At 52.6% G+C, this 20,302-nt stretch overlaps 1 protein-coding gene across 9 annotated transcripts in view; it reads right to left on the minus strand.

Moving 5' to 3' along the window:
• PALLD (palladin, cytoskeletal associated protein) overlaps nucleotides 1–20,302 on the minus strand; it is a 376,038-nt gene that overhangs the window by 12,276 nt on the left and 343,460 nt on the right. For 4 of the 9 annotated variants that reach the window (XM_069576798.1, XM_069576797.1, XM_069576799.1 and 1 more), the window contains 6 exons: nucleotides 18,397–18,909; nucleotides 13,482–13,617; nucleotides 10,444–10,542; nucleotides 9,365–9,415; nucleotides 7,908–8,129; nucleotides 4,931–5,080 (listed from right to left, as the gene is read on the minus strand). In XM_069576798.1, coding sequence (XP_069432899.1) covers nucleotides 4,931–5,080; nucleotides 7,908–8,129; nucleotides 9,365–9,415; nucleotides 10,444–10,542; nucleotides 13,482–13,617; nucleotides 18,397–18,909 — 1,171 coding nt within the window. The remainder of the gene's footprint in view (nucleotides 1–4,930; nucleotides 5,081–7,907; nucleotides 8,130–9,364; nucleotides 9,416–10,443; nucleotides 10,543–13,481; nucleotides 13,618–18,396; nucleotides 18,910–20,302) is intronic. The other 5 variants (XM_069576796.1, XM_069576800.1, XM_069576801.1 and 2 more) reach the window with 3 other exon arrangements.

Here is a 20,302-nt window from a genome sequence, read left to right on the forward strand (position 1 = left end):
AGGCCAGAGCTGAGGGTCACATGGGTTCGCAACTGCCTTCTGAGCTCCCCTGGGGGTGGGCTGAAGGGGGAGAGGATGCTGGCGGGGGACACGGAGGGAGGCGCCACAGCAGGGTGCACGGAGGGGCCCTGCACGTCTCCCCACAGCCTGCACGTCAGGCCCCAGGCCCCAGGCAAGGCACAGACTCACACGGACAGTGCAGACGGAGGGTGAGGAGGCCCCGGGAGGAGCGGCTGCTGGAACACACAGCTCGTGTGGCCCTGAACCGCGAGGAAGGCCCCTCCTTCACTGAGGCCACCACATCCTCAAGTACCGTGCAGCGCACTTCGGGAGGGAACGACTCCCGCCCCGCACCAACTGCATCTCAGGTTCCGGCCACGTGACAGAAGCTCTCCCATGCTGACCCTGGCACACACCGGGGACTCGCCAACACAGCCTGACACCTGAGAGTCACACTGACCCGTCCCCCGTACTTGTGTAGGTGCACGTCCCCGGGAGAGCCTGTTACAAACAGCACAGCTGACGAGTCACCGCGGCTGGCCTAACAGGTGGACACGGAAGCCCCGTGGTTCTTTTCAGAGCTTGAGGACAAGGGCTGTGCGTCCACACCGACAGCGCCCCATGTTCTCAGGACAGGGTTTCCCAGTTTCTGCTTCGCTGCTCCATCCTGGGCTCTGGGCCCCTCAGCGCTGTCTGCCCACCTTTACCCGTCTTATCAACAGGTGCAGGAATGACAGAAGTCAAAGTGTGGCGTGAAGCTTGGGAGGAGCCAGAAATCCTGTAAAGCTGACGAAAACCCCCCAACAGGCCAGTCTTCTGAGTGTAACTCTGCTGCCCACAGCTCCTCTGTTCCTACCAGGTCCTCGGCTGAAGGCTGACACGAGTCCGGAGTGTGGACTCCGAAGGTGGTTCTGCGCGCGATGCCCAGCTCATGAGGTGCACGTGATGCCTGGCGATGCGGGTTCTTTACCTGCTCTGCAAACAGCATCTGCCTGTCCTGGCTCACAGAGTCTAACCGAGGGCCCAGGGCTCAGGACAGCCAGCCACTGGACACACAGCACAGCTGGAGAAAGCACAAAGCACCACGGCCATCCAGCCCCGGGCAGGACTGGGCACCCAGCAATGCAGCAGAGCGAAGCCAGCTGCGTCTGCATCCCGCTGCACCTTCAGGAGGCGGGAGGCTCGCAGAGGTGGGGCCTGCGGTCCCAGTCTGGCACAGGGGACACGGCGCAGCCCCTCCTGACCTCGCTAACCCTGCAGCTGCTTGTCTCCTGGGAGCCGCCAGGCAGGGATGCTCTCTGGCGGAAACCCGTCAACAACACCTCACAGGCCTCTTACTCCCGAAGACCGAGCAGGTGGGAAAGTCTTCTATGAAATTCACTGCTGGCCGTGTTCACCTCCCTCTGTGCTTCTCGCCCTCTCTCGTGGCTACTCTCAGGACTTATCTCCCCCGCCTGGAGAGTTCACCGCTCACGCTCCATGACTCAGGTCAGTTTCCATCAGCCTTTTCCTCCTTCCCTCAGCGACACTGTGGAAGCCACGGTGTGTGCGAAAAGGGAGATGGTGCTGTCCCCCTTCCAAACACGAATCCTTCTAGATCATGGAAGAAAATCATGGCACCAAAGGGCATCAAGGAAGCAGGGAGCCCACATCAGGCAACCCCACGCCATGCTTCTGGGACGGGAAGCATATGTATGTATCTATGCTTTATGTATCCTGGAAAACTTAGCTTTTACTTTTGAGATTTTTTTCCAGTACCTATTTACATCATGATCCTTTTAAACCATTTGTTAATTCACAAATTACAAGACTGGCAAAGCCATTTTCTATACCATAGCAACTGTTTATAAAGCTGAGTTTATGGAGTGCTGGGCTTCCCTGGTGGCTTAGAGGTAAAGAACCCGCCTGCAGTGCAGGAGATATAAAAGACGGGGGTTTGATCCCTGAGTTGGGAAGATCCCCTGGAGAAGGAACTGGCCGTATTCTTGCCTAGAGAATTCCATGGACAGGGAAGCTCGGCGTGCTGCTGTCCATGGGGCCACAGTCAGATGCGGCTGAGCAGCTAAACAACATGGAGGGTGAGGGGTTTCTATCACCGAGTTCCCACGGCAACAAGTGACAGCTTGCACCAAGGATCAGGCAGAGAAGCGGGCTCTCGTGGGTCATGGCTGAAATGCCACTTTGTTTTCCTAAGTGGGTAGGAAGTTCATTCCAATTTCTCACAAAACTGGATGCACAATCTTGGATGACTCACAAAACCCACATGTGGCATGTGTTCATGGACCTGCCACTGAAGACCAGGGACGAGAAGGCATTTCACCCCTGAACTAACACCCACCCACCAGGAGACGTGCTCAGAAGCTCACAACAGCGACTGTCAAGCGCCACAAAACCCAAATGCACAGCAACGTCAGCCTGAGGCCCACATCCACTCTCAGGATCTCCCCAGACTCTGCTTAGGAGTCTCCCCTCTGATGCCTGCCTCTTGGTCATTCAGGTAGGAAAGGAGAAGTTTAGTGATATGAACATACCTCGTTAATGAGAATCCTGGTGGATCAGACCTCAAGAGACAGCAGGATTCCGGCATGAGGACCTGCTTTGGCAGGGGAGCCTCTGGGGCCCGGAGAGGTCGCCCTGCTGTCTGCTCAGTCCACAGGCGGGACGGAGACAGTCAGAAAAGCTGGGCTCGGGACTTTGCTGTGGCCAGGGGCTGAGACTCTGCGCTCCCAATGCAGGGGCCCGGGTTCCACCCCTGATCAGGGAACCAGACCCCACATGCCACAACTAAGATTCTGCACACTGCATCTAAAGCTCGACCACCCTGCATGCCTCAAACAGACCCAGCACAGCCAATAAACAGACCAAAAAGGACAAGCGGGCTTCTGGTGCCCTGACGTAAATGGTCACTGCCCATCTCTTTGTCTCCAAGAGGTAAAGCATGAAGAATCAGACGAGGTGATCTACAAGGTGTGGCTGGCTCTTCGCTGAGGCAGCAGAGCTCAGGGCCCCAGGTTGAGGGTGGGGGCCTCTTCCTGGCCCTGGTGTGGCTCCCACCAGCCAGGCTGTGGTGGTGGGGGGTGGATCTTTAGCTAAACCCCCACCCTAGCCCCCAGCTGTGCAGTCCTGATTCAGCCACGCTGGCTGGGAACTCCCCCTCAAGGTGTGACATCACCTGAAGGAGACCACACGCAGAGTCCAAACTGCAGTTTGACATTTGCGTTATTCTGTTCTTTAAAAGTGCTCACTCCAAGAACAGTCCAAAACATGCAGCGGGCAAAACGCCTGGCCACAAACAGCAGACCCCCAGCAGCGTGACTGCGGAAGGAGCACGGTGAACTCTGGCTCCATCTCCTGCCCCAGCCTTCTCAGGGCACAAGAGGAAGAAAGAGCCCAGCAGGAAGGACAACCCTGGGGTTTGTGGAGTTCTCCACTGCTCTTTTAAGAGGAAGAAAACAGAAGACGGGAGTCGGGTCCAGGAAGCAAACTAAAACTACAATTTAAAAAGAGTGCCACTTTCATTCCCTCAAATACACCGACATGAACACCAACAAGCATGCAAACGTAACTGTTTAGTAAAGGTCATGACTGGGACTGTTTTTCAGAGGCCATGTATTCACTGATTGAACTATCAGAGCCTCAAGAAGGTGCATGAACTTGGAAACTGTTCCTGGTCAGTAAGGAGTCAGCTGTCCCAGATCACACTCTGGTTGCAGTGAGATCTGTGGGACCTCAGTTCAGTCTAATTTTAACACCGCTGCAGTAAGGTGTTTTTAAGTGACAATGTAACCTCGGGACAGGACAGCGTTGTTGGCCACACTGTACGCACTTGCAGAAGTGTGCAAGCGCTGCTAAGAGCACCTGTATCGTCTACTAACACTTGGTGTCTCTTTCAAAAGAAATAATGAAATACAGAATGATACAAACAGGTCAGAGATTTTTTAAAAAGGATGACTTGTGAGCTACCTCCACCAGTTACATAATAAAACTGTCAGCTTTCTTTTTTAAAAGAGTGTGTTATTTACAGGCTTCCTTGATAGCTCAGTTGGTAAAGAATCCGCCTGCAATGCAGGTAGACCCTGGCTCGATCCCTGGGTTGGGAAGATCCCCTGGAGAAGGGAAAGGCTACCCACTCCAGTATTTTGGCCTGCAGAATTCCATGGACTATATAGTCCACGGGGTTGCAAAGAGTCGGACATGGCTGACTATGTGCTTTCTGTAGACTTTGTAAAGTACCCTGTCAAGTGTTTAAGGCACAAAACCACTTCTTACACATGTCTGTGGATCCAGTACAGTTCCTAAAATATACAAGATATTCTATAAAAAAGAATTTGCAGGCTTGAATTGGAACCTGGTAGCCAGTAGCTGCCTACTAAATTCTAAGTAGTCAATTAATTTTTCGACCCTAAATCTAAAGGCCAATACAAGAGAAAAACCAAAATCCTGAGTGCTCTATTTATATTCTATCAAAATTATAATTTGTCTATAGTTATAGGTTATTTAAATTCCACTGAATTAAGTATGTGTGTATTTCTTCTAAATATTTAATTTTTGAGTCTTCCTACCATATCTTACACATAGCCCTCACTCCCCTCTCCTGGGAATGTTGTTCTACATGGAATCACATGGATTGTGCGTCTATTTACTGGCTCATCTTCTGTCTCGGGACTTCGTCCTCCCGAGAACGGCAGCCCCAGCCCCGAGGAGAGGTGTGCACAGCAGTCTCTCGACATTGTGGGAATAGATGGTGCACATCTGTGCATCACACACACAAACGTCTAATGGAGTACACAAACACTCAGGAAAGGAAATCTCTGCTGGGAAACCAAGCTGGACAGAGGACATGGGGGACCAGTGCCCCATCAGGCGGGCCGCTTCTCTGCCTGGGGACCGCGCTGGCGCAGAGCAGAGCAAGGCCACCCACGCTTCCCACCTGAGGGTTTGCGGCCATGACTGTGTAATTGCCGTCGTCCTCCAGCGTGGAGGCTGCGGTGTGCAGGGAGCAGTTCCCGCTGGGGTCGCTGCGGATGCTGTAGTGATCGTTCTTGGGGGAGATCTGCTTTCCATCCTTAAACCAGTAAATCTGTGGGAGGAGGCACAGAGAAGGTGAGGCCTGTGTGTGTAGGGTGGGTGGGGGGCTGCTCTGAGCTCCTGTGACAGAACAGGGCACCTGGGTAGGACCTTGACGTCCGAGGGACAAGGTGAGACAGCAAACAGGCTAGTTCTAGTCTAGCTTCAGAAATTACACGTTCTCTTTCTTTCTAGAAGAAGTATAGGGATTTCCCTGGTGGTCCAGTGGCTAAGACTCCTCGCTCCTACTGCAGGAGGCCCAGGTTCAATCCTTGGTCAGGGAACTAGATTCCACTTGCCCCAGCTAAGATCACAGACCCTGCATGCTGCAGTTACGACATGGTGCCGCCAAATAATAAAGTAAGAAAAACGTATATTTTAAATAATAAATTAATATTAAAATAAGATATAGTAATAATATATTAAATTATTAATAAAATTATATATATGTAAGACATACATAAGCGGCATTTATATTCATCCATTATTTACATGGTAGACAGCGATGACTTCTCAGCTGGCATCACAGTTTTCTTTTTGCTTCTGTTTTCAAATGTCCTAAGTGAACATGTATTACTTGTAAAGGTAAAAGCATTATCTCAACATGAAAAAAACCTGACCCTAAAGTCCAGTCAATTCGTCTGTGTCAGACAAACAGAACAGGGTGAGAGGGCAGGGTGGGGGGGCGCAGGTTGGGGGCACAGGGTTGAAGGTTACAGTTCACCAGCTCTCCCCACGATGTTAAACACAGCAGTATTTAAACATATACTAATTTTCAAATAATACTTGGAGTGACAGAAAATTGTGAAAAATACAATGGAAGTACATCTTGATTAGATAGAAATGTTCTAGATGGCCAAACCATCTGTTCTCCAGGTCCGTCCTCCCCTCTCTCACCTTTAGGCAAGATCCCAGGCAATCAGCTTGTCATGGTTTGGTGGTTATATCTGAGCTGGTCATGAACTTCAGAGCAGAAGAGAGGCCGCAGTGACGGTCACAGAGCCGCAGCCCCAACACAGCCAGTACACTGTGTCGGCCGGAGGAAACGGCATCCTCGCTTTTCAAGCAGGATGCGGTCACCTCTGCGCCCTGCAGCCCAGGGCACTCCTAACTGATTCCCGGCAGAGGAAACCTACTTCAGAGCCTGCTGTAAAATGAACTTCCTCCTGCCTGTACATCACTTGGCAAGTTGAGACCACAGCTGGCCTTTCACTGCTACTCCCGTCAAAGCCTCTGAATCTGAAAAACGGTTCTTAAACCTTCCATGCCTAAGACAGGAAAAGGCTAGAAACAGACAACATGAAGCAAATGCACCAACAATGAGGGTCTGAGCTGTAGCTCTTCCCTCCCTAGTTTCTATGGAAACTATGTTACCAGTATTGCCAGTCTCCAGAGCCTAAAAGTTCATCATCGAAACAGACTAGCAACTTTCAGTTCTAAAAGCTAAGTTACAGAATGGCTGACACTTCGTAATTATCACGCTCTTACTGGTTGGCCTACTTCCTGGAACAGAGAAGCTCTGATCAGTATGTAATTTCTCCCTTTCACATTCTTGCTGCTATGCCAGTTCTTTAGAATTCTTTTTTCCCTTTAATCCTATTTTTCACCTGTATTATACTTAGTAGACAACTTTCAAATGAGAATTAAGACATGTATTGTGCTGAGCTGCTCAGTCGTGTCTGACTATTCTCGACTCCGTGGACTGCAGTCTGCCAGGCTCCTCTGTCCATGGGGATTCTCCAGGCAAAAGTACTGGAGTGGGCTGCCATGCCCTCCTCCAGGGGAGCTTCCCGACCCAGGGACTGAACCAGATCTCCCGCATTGTAGGTGGATTCTTCACCATCTGAGCCACCAGGGAAGCCCAAATTAAGAGACAGTGCCAACATTCTACCAAGACTGCTCTGAGAGGAAAACAGTGTGAACTAGACCTTCGCTTCCGTCTTTTCATGTTTCAAGGGAACAAGCCTGTCGAGGGCAGAATATCCTGCGAGAGTGTCAAGGCGGAGCTTCCGCTTCTCACTGGGCCTCTCTCACTGTCTTCTCTCCAGTCCCAGGGAAAAGTGCAGTCCTGTGTGCTGTTCCGTGGGGCCGTGAGCGGTGATCCTAGTCTCTGTCTAAAGAGAGGGCCACCCGCCACCTGGTGTCCCCCTGTGCCTGTAGGACAGGGCTCTGGCCGGGCCAGCCCCAGCTGTGGTACTCCCGCCCCCTCCGCCTCTGTACCCACAGGAGGCCTGGGCTTTGTGGATTAAACATATGATTCCCTTCAGTAGTGGCAGCTTCGCTCCTCTGTCCAGCACAGAGCATAGGCGGGGTTCAAGTTCAGGCCTGGCCACCACAGCCCTCTGGCCTTGGGAAAGCTCACCAACCTGCTGGAGCTGAGCCTGACACCTGCACCTGGGGTGTCGCAGCGGTGACTCCATGGGAGGGAGAGGGAGGGTGTGAGGCGCTCCTTGCCAGTCACTCTCCTAGTCTGTCTGTCCTGTCCCCTTAGATCCCATTCCATCCTACCCTACTCTGTTCAACCCTGTCCTAGTCTAGGGGCTGCCCTGGTGGCTCAGATGGTAGAGAATCTGCCTGCAATGCAGGAGATGTGGGTTCAGTCCCTGGGTGGGGAAGATCCCCTGGAGGAGGGCGTGGTGACCCACTCCAGTATTCCTGCCTGGAGAATCCCATGGATGGAGGAGCCTGGCGCGCTACAGTCCACGGGGTCGCAAATAGGACACGACTGAGGGACTGGCACATTCAGTTCAATTCTGGCACTTCTACCACACACCCTGCAGGCTGGAAGCCAGACCCATGCTCAGGGCACGTAGCTCTGAAGAGGCTGTGTCGCCACTCACCTTGGGCTTTGGGTCGCCGGCCACTCTGCACGTGAACGTCGCAGGCATACCCTCAAAGATCTTGTAATGCTTCAGCTTCACCTCAAAGAAGGGGGCCACTCCGCTCTCCACAGACGTGTCCCCGCAGGGTGCCTCGTCCCCTGACTCCTCCACGGGGGACCGCTCCAGCCGGTACTCGATTTCGCTGATGAGCCTCTGCTCACAGCTGGAGACCTTGTACTCCTGAGTCAGACGGAGGGGCTGCATCACCGACTGGGCCCCTCGTGCTACACACCGTCCCATCAGACTCAGCCCCTCTGCAGTCAGGCTCCCGGAGGACAGCGATGTGTTTACTACAGAGCTCAACAACAAGTCTGCACCCCAGTCACTCCCACATGAAACAAAGAATGCCTGGAAGGACATGTGCTATTTCAAACCATCCTCAAGTCCTGTCAACCGAAAAACACCACAGCCACACACCTAGGAGAATGAGTTTCTTTCTCTTCTCTCTCAGAATAGGGAGAAGGAAAAAAAAAGGCAACAGTGGCTCCGAAACTGCTCATAAAAGTTAAGCACTGACGCCACACTGACCCATCCCTGTCTGAGGGTGGGCACCTCCCAGATGGGCAGCTGCGGCTCACTCGGCCTTTTCTCCAGTGGTGCTGGAGAAATGGTACCTTATTCCCCTCTCCTGACAATCCTCCCCACCCAGCTTCCGACTTTCCCTCAGCTTCTCAGCTCTGGGCAACCATTCTCCACCCTCTTTAAAAGAAAAAGAGGTCTGACAGTCCAGTCAAATATGTGGTTAAAAAAATAGGCATCAAGTGCCCGCCAGCATCCTCTGGTAATGAAGGGGTTCCAAGAGACCGCTTGCTCATGAAGTACAGAAAAGGCAGCCCATTATGAGACACTCTCTATTTAATATTAAATGAAAGGTTGTTTCAAACAAGGTTTTCTCTTAAAGTTACTCAATCTTTAAAAAACAGTCTGGCATGGGGTTTCCCTGGTGCCCAGTGGATAAGACTTGGCACTATCAGTGGAGGGGGCAGGGTTCGAGCTAAGATGTTCCACCCCACATGGCACGCCCCCAAACCCGAAAAAGTCTGCTGGCTTGAAGGAAGAAATTCAGCAGAATGAATGAAACTGCAGGAGATACACAAGCTGCTTTGTCTAATCATTATCAAATTAATCAGTTTAAGAATTGGCTCTTTTTTCTCCTAGAAAACTTGTAACAAATGAGAAACTTCTCACAATTTAAAATTCAGAGTAGCCATCAAGGACAGAATAAAATTCAAGTCTGTAAATAAACGACGTGACAGATCACACTGCAGTAACTGTGCCTCTGATGCTGAATGAAAACACACAGTAGGTGTATCGGTCACTAACGTGTGGCAGGAAGTGCAGACACACAAGCACATGAGGGAGAACAGAGGAAGCGGACACAGAAGGACTGGGAGAGGAAGAGAGGTGAAGGTGACCTTCTGACCGTCCAGAGGGCTCTCCACAGAAGCACGAGATGGCCAGGGGTCCTGAAACAGCAGAGAAGGAGTAGTGAAGCCCAGGAAGAGAAGCGGCAAGAATCCAACCAGATTTCTCGCTTTAAGGCAAACTCTGGTGGGAGCAATATTTAGCACAGAAAAACTTTCAGATTTTGAAGGCTGATCCATTTCTGAATAGACAGGAGAAAGAGTTTACTTGATCCTTTAAACTTGTGTTCTAAAGCTTTCTTTTATCTTAAAACTATTCAGTATATAGGGAGACTCCAAACAGAACCAGTGGAGATGATAAACAGCTCACAGCAAATCCATGAAGGATTCTGGTGTTGCTGCTGCTGCGGCTGCTAAGTCGCTTCAGTCGTGTCTGACTCTGTGCGACCCCATAGACGGCAGCCCACCAGGCTCCCCAGCCCCTGAGATTCTCCAAGCAATAACACTGGAGTGGGTTGCCATTTCCTTCTCCAATGCATGAAAGTGAAAAGCGAAAGTGAAGTCGCTCAGTCGTGCCCGACTCTTAGCGACCCCATGGACTGCAGCCCACCAGCTCCTCTGTCCATGGGAGTTTCCAGGCAAGAATACTGGAGTGGGGTGCCATTGCCTTCTCTGCTGGTGTTTGCAGGGGACAAAGCAGATTCCCTGTTCATTACCGATTTTTAACTATATTTGTGAAGAAAAACATTATTTTCTGTACATAGATACTTCACCTGGATGAGATGTTAAGAACGTAACTGAAAATAGTCATGAGTCATTTCACACAATTTCAGCGAATGTATGTTCCTCCACACAAACCTGTTTTGCATTACAGCACAGGACAGGGAAATCAGAAAGATACTTGAAAGAAGAGAAACTAATGGATAAGACAAAAAGGACAGGTGTCATTGATGGAAGTAACTCCATCACCCTCTCAACACAGGGCATGCTCACTAGCCGCTGGTCAGAGGCAGCCTGCGACCCACCCTTGGTTCTGCACAGAGCTGGCCCCAGGACCGGGTCCCTAGGGAGGCTGGGGGTGGCGGGCGGAGAACACTCTGCTCTTCCGGGAAGCCGGGAGGATCGCATACCTGGTTGGCCGCCTCCTCTTCTGGCTCCTGGACGTTGAAGACAGTCGCACTGTCGGCACCCAGCAGCCGCCGAGCCATCCTTTCTTCATAGGTCAACCTCTAAGCAAAGAAGCCACACGAGTCAGAAAAACCTCACTGCTGCAGGGCCTTGAGAACACGAATGCGAAGAACAGACGGGTCTGTTCTCTGTGACCGCTCCTCTCCAGCTCCGGACGCCTGTGCAGACAGGGGCCCTCTGCTCCCTGTGTTCACCTGCTCCCGCTGGCCCTCCAGTCCTGACCCGGTGCTGAGAGTCAGGGTGACCCATCCCGAGAGCACACTGACGGTGAGCACGGCAAGCAACAGGGCAGAAGTCCCCTAAAAGCGTGTGTCACGCATTTATGCCTAATGATACATATGAAGACAAAGACCTTTACATAGCAAGATGTTTTCTACAGGACGTGTACGGTCATAGCTACCACAGGCTTCAGAACAGCTCCGAGCCTGGGGAGGGAGTCCGAGGCTGGTGGGCAGTGCTGCTTCGAGAGCTCTTCTCCGGGGCCAGGCACGGGGGTGAGCGCAGGCAAACACAGGACGTCGTGGAGGCTGGCTGCACACGCTGACCTAGCAGAGGGGCTGGAAGCGGCCTGCTGACCTGACACCCACGGCCTCGAGCCTCAGGGGAGACTGCTCCCAGCGAAGGTGGTGAGGCTCCTGCTTTCAGCGACCAGGGCTTTGGGCTGAACACAAACCAAACGGCCCACTCGCGTTTGGTCTGATGGGTGCCCTTGAGTGCTGACTCCAAAACGGTCATCAGCCCATTCACTGGGGCATTTTAAAAACAAGCTTTTGATTCAAAATAGAGAATAATTAGTAACGCAAAATAAAATTTTAAAAAATGTGCAAGTTTTTTCAGATGAACTTCCAAACTTCTGAATCTAGACACAGACTCTCCTAGAAACTCTCTAATCAGGAAAATATGCTGGGTAAACCGCTGCTTTCCAGTAATTGCCGGTCTTAGTCCCAGTGGAAACCAGGAAGAGAAGCAGGACACATGCCAAATGGCAAACAGACCTGAAGTTCCAATGGCCTTGTTTTGGGAAAAAGGGGCTGAGGATGAGGAGAGGTGGAGACAGGCATCTGTGGCACGGAGCGGCTCGTCCGCATGCTGCTGTTCAATTTTCTCACATGCGTTAAAAAATAATGGGTTCAGTTTTCAGACACAGTTTTAAAAACCTTTTTAAACACCTGCTCTCGTAAAAAGCCTTTCTAATATTTGGGGAGGGCGGCCTGGTGCCACCCCGTTCCCCTGGAGGGGAAGCATCTCGCGATACTCAGGCCCTCGTCAGATGCACTTGCCACCACCAGCAGCCAGACTCACTCACTGCTGAGCTTCAGAACCACTTGCTGCGCCGTGTGAATATAAAAAGCCATATACGAAGACGCCAGAAATGCGGACGGAGTCACGTGCAGCGTCAGGAAAAAGCTGTTTGACGGTCACGTTTTCTAAGAACAGAAACCTTACTTGTCCTTTTAAAATTCTCAAATGTGGAAATGTACGGAAAATACTAGAAATGTCGTTCACTGCTGAACAAATCCAAATAACATATACTTCTATGCAAGAGAGATATGACATATATATAACAAATATAAATACATGTAGTGTAATAATAATAGCTTATAGAAATCTTTTGAACCAAGAGTTATTAGTTCATAAGGAATATTTAAACAAACAAAAAAAAAAACCTTGAAAAAAGCCTTTACCGGGCTTGAGAAAGATCCCGTAAGTCTTTGTTTTAATCTTTCAAAGGCTCTGGTTGACAGAGCCAGGGAAAACTTCCAGAATGTGTTCATTTGCATATGCGACCACTGTTTCAGGGAGAAGGTACTTCCCCCTGTGAAAGTCTCAGTGAGGTGAGTAACGTGGGGTCTCTTTAGCATGTCAGTCTTCCTCAGCCCCAGATCAGTACCCAGCCCCCTCCTCTGGGCCCCAGCCGCCCAACCGAAGCAGTCTGCGCTCACACCTTTATCTATCAGGGCGGGCTAACCGCAGCTCCTAGAAAAGAGAGTCAGCACGCAGGCTTGCCCCTCTGGAGAAGGTACTCAGGGACACTTTACACAAGAGGCCCCTCTCTGCTTCTGCCGAAGAGCCAGGCCAATGCCCCTGGTAAAGCACACAGGTCACTGGCCACCCCCCCAAGAAATCTCATTTCCTAGACTCGTTTGCCTGTGCCATTTAGGAACTCGGATGTGATGGGGGCAGTGAGCCCAGAAAACAAACAAGCCAACACCCGACAAGGAAGCACTGTGGAGGCGGCGCCTGTGTGGACTGCCTCCTCGCCTGTCTACAACCTGCCGCCTCAGAACAGCGAGCACTCCCTTCCAGAACCGAGCTGAGCCGCCCTGACAGACGAGCACAAGCGTGGTAACGGAACCCGCACCGGACAGTCTAGACCAGATCAGCATGGTCTCCTAAGGTGCGCAGCCTTCTCTGCAGAAGCAAGGCAGGGCAGGGCACAGAGCCCAGAACTGAGTTCCCGTCCACCGCCTCTGGGCAGACAGACCTTGGGCACAGCCCCCAGCCCTACCCTCCTGCGGGACTGGTTCCCTCTCTCTGCCTCCCACCCAAGGACTCGCCAGGCCTGACCCTGCTTAGCTTCCAAGCAGGACAAGCTCGGGTGTGATCGGGGCGGTGTGACTGTAGACTGTCCCTTTTCTCTGTAGTGTTGGAGGGCCTCGGTGAACTGTGGCCTCAGCATTCCTGCCCCCTCTACTTCCAAGCTGCTGTATTCCCCTCAGCCCCCAGGAATGGTTCATGGAAGGAGACCGCAAAGCCGCCCCCCATGCTCTCCCCTCCACAAGCAAAAGTCAACCTGGAGAGGCGCGTGGGGGCTTGCGGGGGGCGCTACACCAGCTGTGAAGACAGTGCTCAGCTGAAGGCCAGGTGTGAGGGTGAGGCTCCAGCCCTGAGGCTGCTGAGGACGGAACTCGCTGGCTCCAGGGACTGCCCCTACCGCCTGCCCCTGCTCATCCTGCCCCCGCCCTCTACCGCCCCCTACCGGCTGCCCGTTGTTCAGCAGGTCCTCCTTGAAGCGCAGCTTGCGTTCCAGGTCCTGGATGACCGCGTCCTTGGAGCCCTGGATCTCCTCGTCGGAGGCCATCCTGGCGGGTCTGCCGGCCTTCTTGGGAAGCCCCCTGCGGGAGAGCACACAGTGGAGGCAGGGTCAGGGTTTGGTCCGTCAGGCACACCAAGCCCAGCGCTTGGGGCTGTCCACCCTGGGCCCACGCCCCTCCTGCTGGGTGTGGACCAGTGTCACAGACACAACCGCTGGCACACACTGGCGTGTCACGGGGTGAGATGAGCACCGAGGTAGAAGAGGCAGCAGCAAGCAACATGTGGCACTGTCTGTATGCAGACCTGGGTTTCTGCCACGTCAGGTTGTGCCTTTGGGCATCAATCTTGACTGTTCATTGAAAGGACTGATGCTGAAGCTGGAGAATAAATCTAAATCATAGAACACACCTTGCGGCTGGAATTCTAGGTGGGACAGGAATGAAGAGGAAGCAGGAACGGGTGCGGGCTGGGAGGGGATGGAGGGGGGATGAACGGAAGAGGACCCCAGGATGCTGTGTGGAGTGCCGGGAGCCGGCCAGCACCCCTGCCGACCCACTGGCTGGGGCCTTGCTCCATTCCGCGCACCAGAGCAGACTCTGCAGCAGCCTTGAGCCACTATTCTTGCGAAAATCAGCTCCTGCAGTGGCGGTGGGGAGGTGGTGCTGCCAGGCGACAGGAGGGGAGGGTCCGGGTGGAGCTGGACTGGGAGGACTGCATCGCGGAGGGGCAGCAAGAGCCAGCCCGGGGGGTCGGCGGGCACCCTCTCCGTTTAACAGGGAATCTCTTTCTGACAGCATCTCGTTTGGACTAATTACTAACGTGATTCAGCAAACACTAAGAAATTATGTTAAAACCTGAGCACAGAGTAAGGCTGAGGCTCTGAGGTCAGAGAGAAAGCAGGATGCAGCATCTGCCCCCGGCGTGGCACCCGCTGACTTCCAAGGAGCAGGGAGCCACTCCCCAGGAATAAAAATGTGTCTGCTGACAGACGTGCTTTCCCTTCACAATGGTTTGTACAATTAAAAATTAAGACAGCTCTTCAAAGTAAACTGTTACCCAAACCAGCACTCTTCACCGCGCCCGGGAGCCAGAGACAGCCCCGCCTGCCTGGGGTGCTGACCTGCCGTGCACACGGTCCTGCCCCGCGTGCGCCAGCGAAAGCACGACCACCGGGCCCGGTGAACAGTGCTCACGTGCTCGGGGTAGGAACTGCCTCCATGGAGACACTCCGCTGACTAGACAAGTGTGTCTGTAGCCAGCTTTGGGAAGGGCCGTGACCCCACAGCCTCGAAGGAAAGTGGGGAGGGACTGGATCCACAGAAATCCCCTAAACCCTGACCCACATCAAGGCCACGGGCTGTGGGGAGGCTGTCCAGCCTCCCTGCCTCTGTGGTCCGTTGCCGCCCCTGCCCTCTGCCTGGCCCTCCGTTGCCCAGACATAAGACGCAAAACCACATCTTCACAGACTGTTCAGAAGCTACTCTTTTACAGATGAGAACAAGACGATGCTAAATGCAAACAACGAAACGGCCATTAGTGCAACTGATGATTAAGAAAATAGAGATATCTGATTTGCTGTATGGCTCAGGAAACTCCAAGAGGGGCTCTGTATCAGCCTAGAAGGGTAGGATGGGGTGGGAGATGGGAGGGAAGTTCAAAAGGGAGAGAATATATATATATACTTATAGCTTATTCATGTTCAGGTTTGAGAGAAAACAACAAAATTCTGTAAAGCAATTATCCTTCAATTAAAAAACAAAACGGCAACTGCCAGGTGGAGACCTCAGTACCTGGGAGGGGCTTGTGCCAGCGCTCAGAAGTCACAGCCACTGTCTGTGTTCACGACGGCCTGACAGAGCACACGGGCAGCAGGGGAGATTCTGCTCACACCTAAATGAGGGCTGATGTCACTCCTGGAGGGGTGACCCCCGCCAGGGCTCAGCAGGAATGAGCGCCCATTTTTCAGAGGGAAGACTGCGAGAGTAATCAATGTCAACATGAGTGGCATCCCAAGCGTGGCATCCAGAACTGCCCCCAGGAATCTGTGGTCTATGCCCTCTGGTTCCCAGGGGCACCGGTGTGACCTTTCTGCCTGTCTGGCTTTGAACAGTGTTAGCGCCTGCATCCCCACGGCCTGCTCTGCGTCTTGGTCAAGAGAACTCGCTGCTGCCTCTCGTGGCTGTGCAGGAAAACTGCACAAGTCACAAAACAAGGACTGGGATAGACATAGGCCATGCAAAATGGATGCCATGTAAAACAGATAACCAACAAGCACCTACTGGACAGCACAGGGGGCTCTGCTCAGTGTTGCACGGAAGCCTGGATGAGAGGAGAGTTTGGGGGAGACTGGATACATGTGTATGTATGGCTGAGTCCCTTTGCTGTCCATCTGAAATTCTCACAACATTGTTAACTGGCTGTACTCCAATATAAATTAAAAGTTAAAAGCAACATCAAAAAAATAAAATAGAGATATCTGAAATTTACATTTCAGATAGGCAAAGAAGCACAACAAAAAACCAACCAAACGAATGGATTGCTACTTCACCGAGTCACTTGTAATCAGTCTACTTATAGGCACTTCACACGTATGGCAAAGCTGTCCAACCAGACAAATAACAGGTAAGTGAGCCTGATCTGTTGTTACAAGCCACAAGTGCCCCACGAAACACAGACAAGTAACTGAAGAGCCAACTGAGCAGGGTGGGGCAGCTCCTACAAACTCAAGGATGCCAACCGGTCTGAAAGGGACGGATTTATTTGAGTTATTATGATGGCTACAAAGTTTCTTTTTCATTTTTAATTCAGAATGCAAACCAGTGATCCCACAATTTTGCAGAGGAAAAAATGTTCCAAAGGTCACATGTATCAAACCAAAAGAAGGAATTCTTTAAGCGTGTGTGATTTTGCAACAGGAAATTTTTTGCGGACAAAAGGGTGACCACACAACTGTGGCTTCTAGGCTGGCATAGAGCTGGAGGCCTGGGGTCACCACTGAACATGGTGTCAGAGGGCCCACCTCCCTTGGGTACAGCTTCCCACAGCCGTAAAATTGGAGTGATGTCCCCATTAGCTTTGAAGAAATGGCAGGAGCTGCTGGTCTCCTCTCTGGTAACAATTATAAAATACCATGACTCCGTATGAGTAACCATGACAGACACTGCTAAGAGGTAAGCACTTCTGTTAACTTGAGATGAGCCCTTAAAACTGCTGAATACAAGGGAATTTCAAAATCGGAGACCAGAATAAACTACTGTTTCTGCCTAAGATGGTAAAAGGCGTGACACTGCCCCCTTGTCCAAGGTGGTGGTCGACTCATCTTTCACCAAATTCCAACTGACAAATGTTGTTGTTGTTCAGTTGCTAAGTCCTGTCTGACTCTGAGACCTCACTGACTGCAGTATACCAGGCTTCCCTGTCCATCACCATCTCCCGGAGCTTGCTCAAACTCATGTCCATTGAGATGGTGATGACATCCAATGATCTCATCCTCTGTTGTCCCCTTCTCCTGACCTCAATCTTTCCCAGCATCAGGGTCTTTTCCAATGAGTCAGTGCTTTGCATCCGGTGGTCAAAGTATCAGAGCTTCAGCTTTAGCATTAGTCTTTCCGATGAACATTCAGGACTGATTTCTTTTAGATTGACTGGTTTGATCTCTTTGCAGTCCAAGGGACTCTCCAGAGTCTTCTCCAGCACCACAGTTCAAAAGCATCAATTCTTTGGGACTCAGTCTTCTCTATGGTCCGGCTCTCACATCCATACCTGACTACTGGAAAAACGACGGCTTTTACTAGACAGACGCCTGCTGGTAAAAAGATGTCTCTGCTTTGAAAGTCACTGTCTAGGTACGTCAAAGCTTTTCTTCCAAACAGCAAGTGTTTTCATGGCACTTCCATGGTACGAAGACGAAGGGTATCACGTAACAAAGAGTCAAAGGTTTGCTCAGGCCAGAGGTTGGACTCGACTCTGGAAGAAGCCCGTGATTACACCACTACCACCCTCGCTCCCCTCCTTATGTGACTATTTACAGTCACCTGACTGAGCTTTTTTCCATAAGGACCTGAGAAGAAGCCAGATTTCAATCGCAGAATTCCTCAGGCAGCGTTTAGAAAATGCCTAAGGAAGCAGGACGCACCTAACAGAGCAGGAGGCGCCTAACAGGCACTCCTGGGCACAGCTGGAGGGCAAGCAGCAGTCTCATCGCGAAGGAGCCACAAGCCCACCCCAGGGTGGGGACCTGCTGCGAATGAGTGTAACTCGAATTCTAGGGCCTCCTCACTTCTATTCCCATAGGAAACCCTACTTAGGGCCTCCTTTTCTCTCTGAAGAGTACTGGGATCCTGCCAGCCCTGAAGCAGGATTCCAGCAGGGAGGGTTGAGATGCGGCCCTGGCCTCGCCTTGGCCAGCACACAGTTCTGACCTCCTCAGTGGACGGGTGAGTGCCAGCTCTTCCTACACTTCAAGACGTGCCAGACGCCACCCCGTGGGTTTGTTTTGCCAGCTAATTTATCCTCACAGGGTTTCTAAGTGAAGATTTTAGAGGGCTGCCACGTCAGCACTGTGACCTAAGGAAAGCCATTCAGAGTCTGGCAGAAGATGATGGATCCCTGTAGAGATGGGGTAGGGGGCTGGGGCCAGGGCTGGCTGCATCATTCAGGGACAGGGCCTCGTATCTCCATCAAGTGCGGCCCCTCCAGCCACTGCCCGGATGGAAATGTGCGCCTGGACGCGTTCACCTCCTGAACCGGCACGCAGGGACTGCAACCTCCCCTCGGCGCGCACCCTGACTCCACCTCGGCCCCCAGCAGCTGGACCCCCTCCGTGCGCAGACCCGGGCAGAGGGGCGGCGGGCACTCACGCGGCGGGGGCGGCGCGCGGCAGGCCGAGAGCGGAGACCCCGGTGGAGACGGTGGCGGCGGCGGCGGGCTGCGAGGGCAGCAGGGCACGGAGCAGCGCCGCGGGCGCGGGGCCTGGGCGGGCGGCGCGGGGCGCGGGGCCCGGGCCGGGCGGCGGCGGCGGCGGCGGCGGCGGCGGGAAGAAGTCGGGCCCAGGGGCGAGCGCCGGCGGGCTGAGCGGCGGCGGCGGCGGCGGCGGCAGCGCGCCCCACTCGGGCTCGGAGGTCGGCGGGGACGCGGGCGCCGGGGACCGGGGCGCGCTGGGGCTCAGGCTCTGGGCGGCGATGAACTGCTTGGGGCGCGCGTAGCTGAAGGAGCTGGAGGCCTGCATGGCGGGCGCGGGGCGAGCAGCCAGCGCGCTCATGGGCTCCGCGCGCGGCTCCGGCGGCTCCGGGGACGCGGGCGGCGAGGGGCGCGCGCGGGCCTCGCGCTCCCGGCGGATCTGCTGCTGCAGCTGCTGGATCCTGAGCGCGTCCCTGCAGGGAGAAAAGGACACCTTCAGACGTGCGGCAGGGTCGGGGCGCGGGAACAGCGCGCGAACCCCAGGAGCCCGAGGGCCACGGACCAGCGTCTCACCGGACTCACACCTGAGGCGAGCCGAGCCGGCTAACAGGTGCCAGTGGGCGCTGTCTGACCCCGGGAGCCACAGCACTGCATTTTAACAGAACCAGAATCTCTTACGCGGAAAAACTTCGAACCCGAGTTCTCACCCTCTCATCTGGGGCCAACGTTTTGGGAAAAATTTATCACAATGGGAAAGTTAAAAGAAACACCCGATTTAATTTATTTTTGGCAGATTTAGGTGAATCCAATTTGCCTGCCTCATTGCTATCAACTCTGTAATCAATAAATACCACAGGCTGATCTGGGGGTGGGGTGGGGTGGGGGGAGACCTACTGTGATTTCTGCCTTTGCTCCCTAAAAAACACATGCCGTTTATTCTACCCCAATTTTGAAACTGCCAACTATTTACACCAACCTTAATACATACTGACATTTGGCATCACGTCTGAAACATACATTTAACACCCATCTTCACGTGCAGGGGTTCAATAAGCAGTAACAAATTATTAACTTTACAATGTGCTGTGCTGTGTCTCTCAGTTGTGTCCAACTCTTTGTGACCCCATGGACTACAGCCCTCTAGGTTCCTCTATCCATGGGACTCTCCAGGCAAGAATACTACAGTAGGTTGTCATGCCCTCCTCCAGGGGATCTTCCCAAGCCAGGAACTGAAGCCAAGTCTCTTGCATTGCAGGCAGATTCTTTACTGTCTGAGCCCCCAGGGCAGCCCAAGAATACTGGAGTGGGTAGCTTATCCCTTCTCCAGAAGATTTTCCCAACCCAGGAGTTGAACTGGTTTCTTCTGCATTGTAGGTGGATTCTTTACCAGCTGAGCTACCAGGGAAGCTCTGGTATTTTACAATAATGCAGCTTTAATTCCTCAAGTATTTTCCACCAAGCAGAGTTTGAACTTTTTTTGAGAAAGAAGTCAGCAAGTAGCTAGTAATCGGCTAAAATTGTACTCTCATTTTACTCAAAACCTTTCCTCTCGAGCTGAGTTTTACATCCAGGATGTTTTCCTTTATCCACACAGTGACCATATCTGTCAGAAGAAACGTCAACAGAAGGTGGCACTCTAAGCACAAATAAAACAGGAACAGTCCACGGAGAAGCAGGGCTATGCTAACCTGAAACCATTTAAAACTGAAAAGCAACCCTCCCACTAAAACATGTATATTACTGTATGTGAGACAGATCAGTCCAAGTTCAATGCATGAAACAGGGCACTCAAAGCTGGTGCACTGGGACAACCCAGAGGGATGGGATGGGGAGGGAGGTGGGAGGGGGGTTCAGGATGGGGAACAC

The sequence above is a fragment of the Ovis canadensis genome, chromosome 2, assembly GCF_042477335.2.
Source record: "Ovis canadensis isolate MfBH-ARS-UI-01 breed Bighorn chromosome 2, ARS-UI_OviCan_v2, whole genome shotgun sequence".
Taxonomy (NCBI): Eukaryota; Metazoa; Chordata; class Mammalia; order Artiodactyla; family Bovidae; genus Ovis; species Ovis canadensis.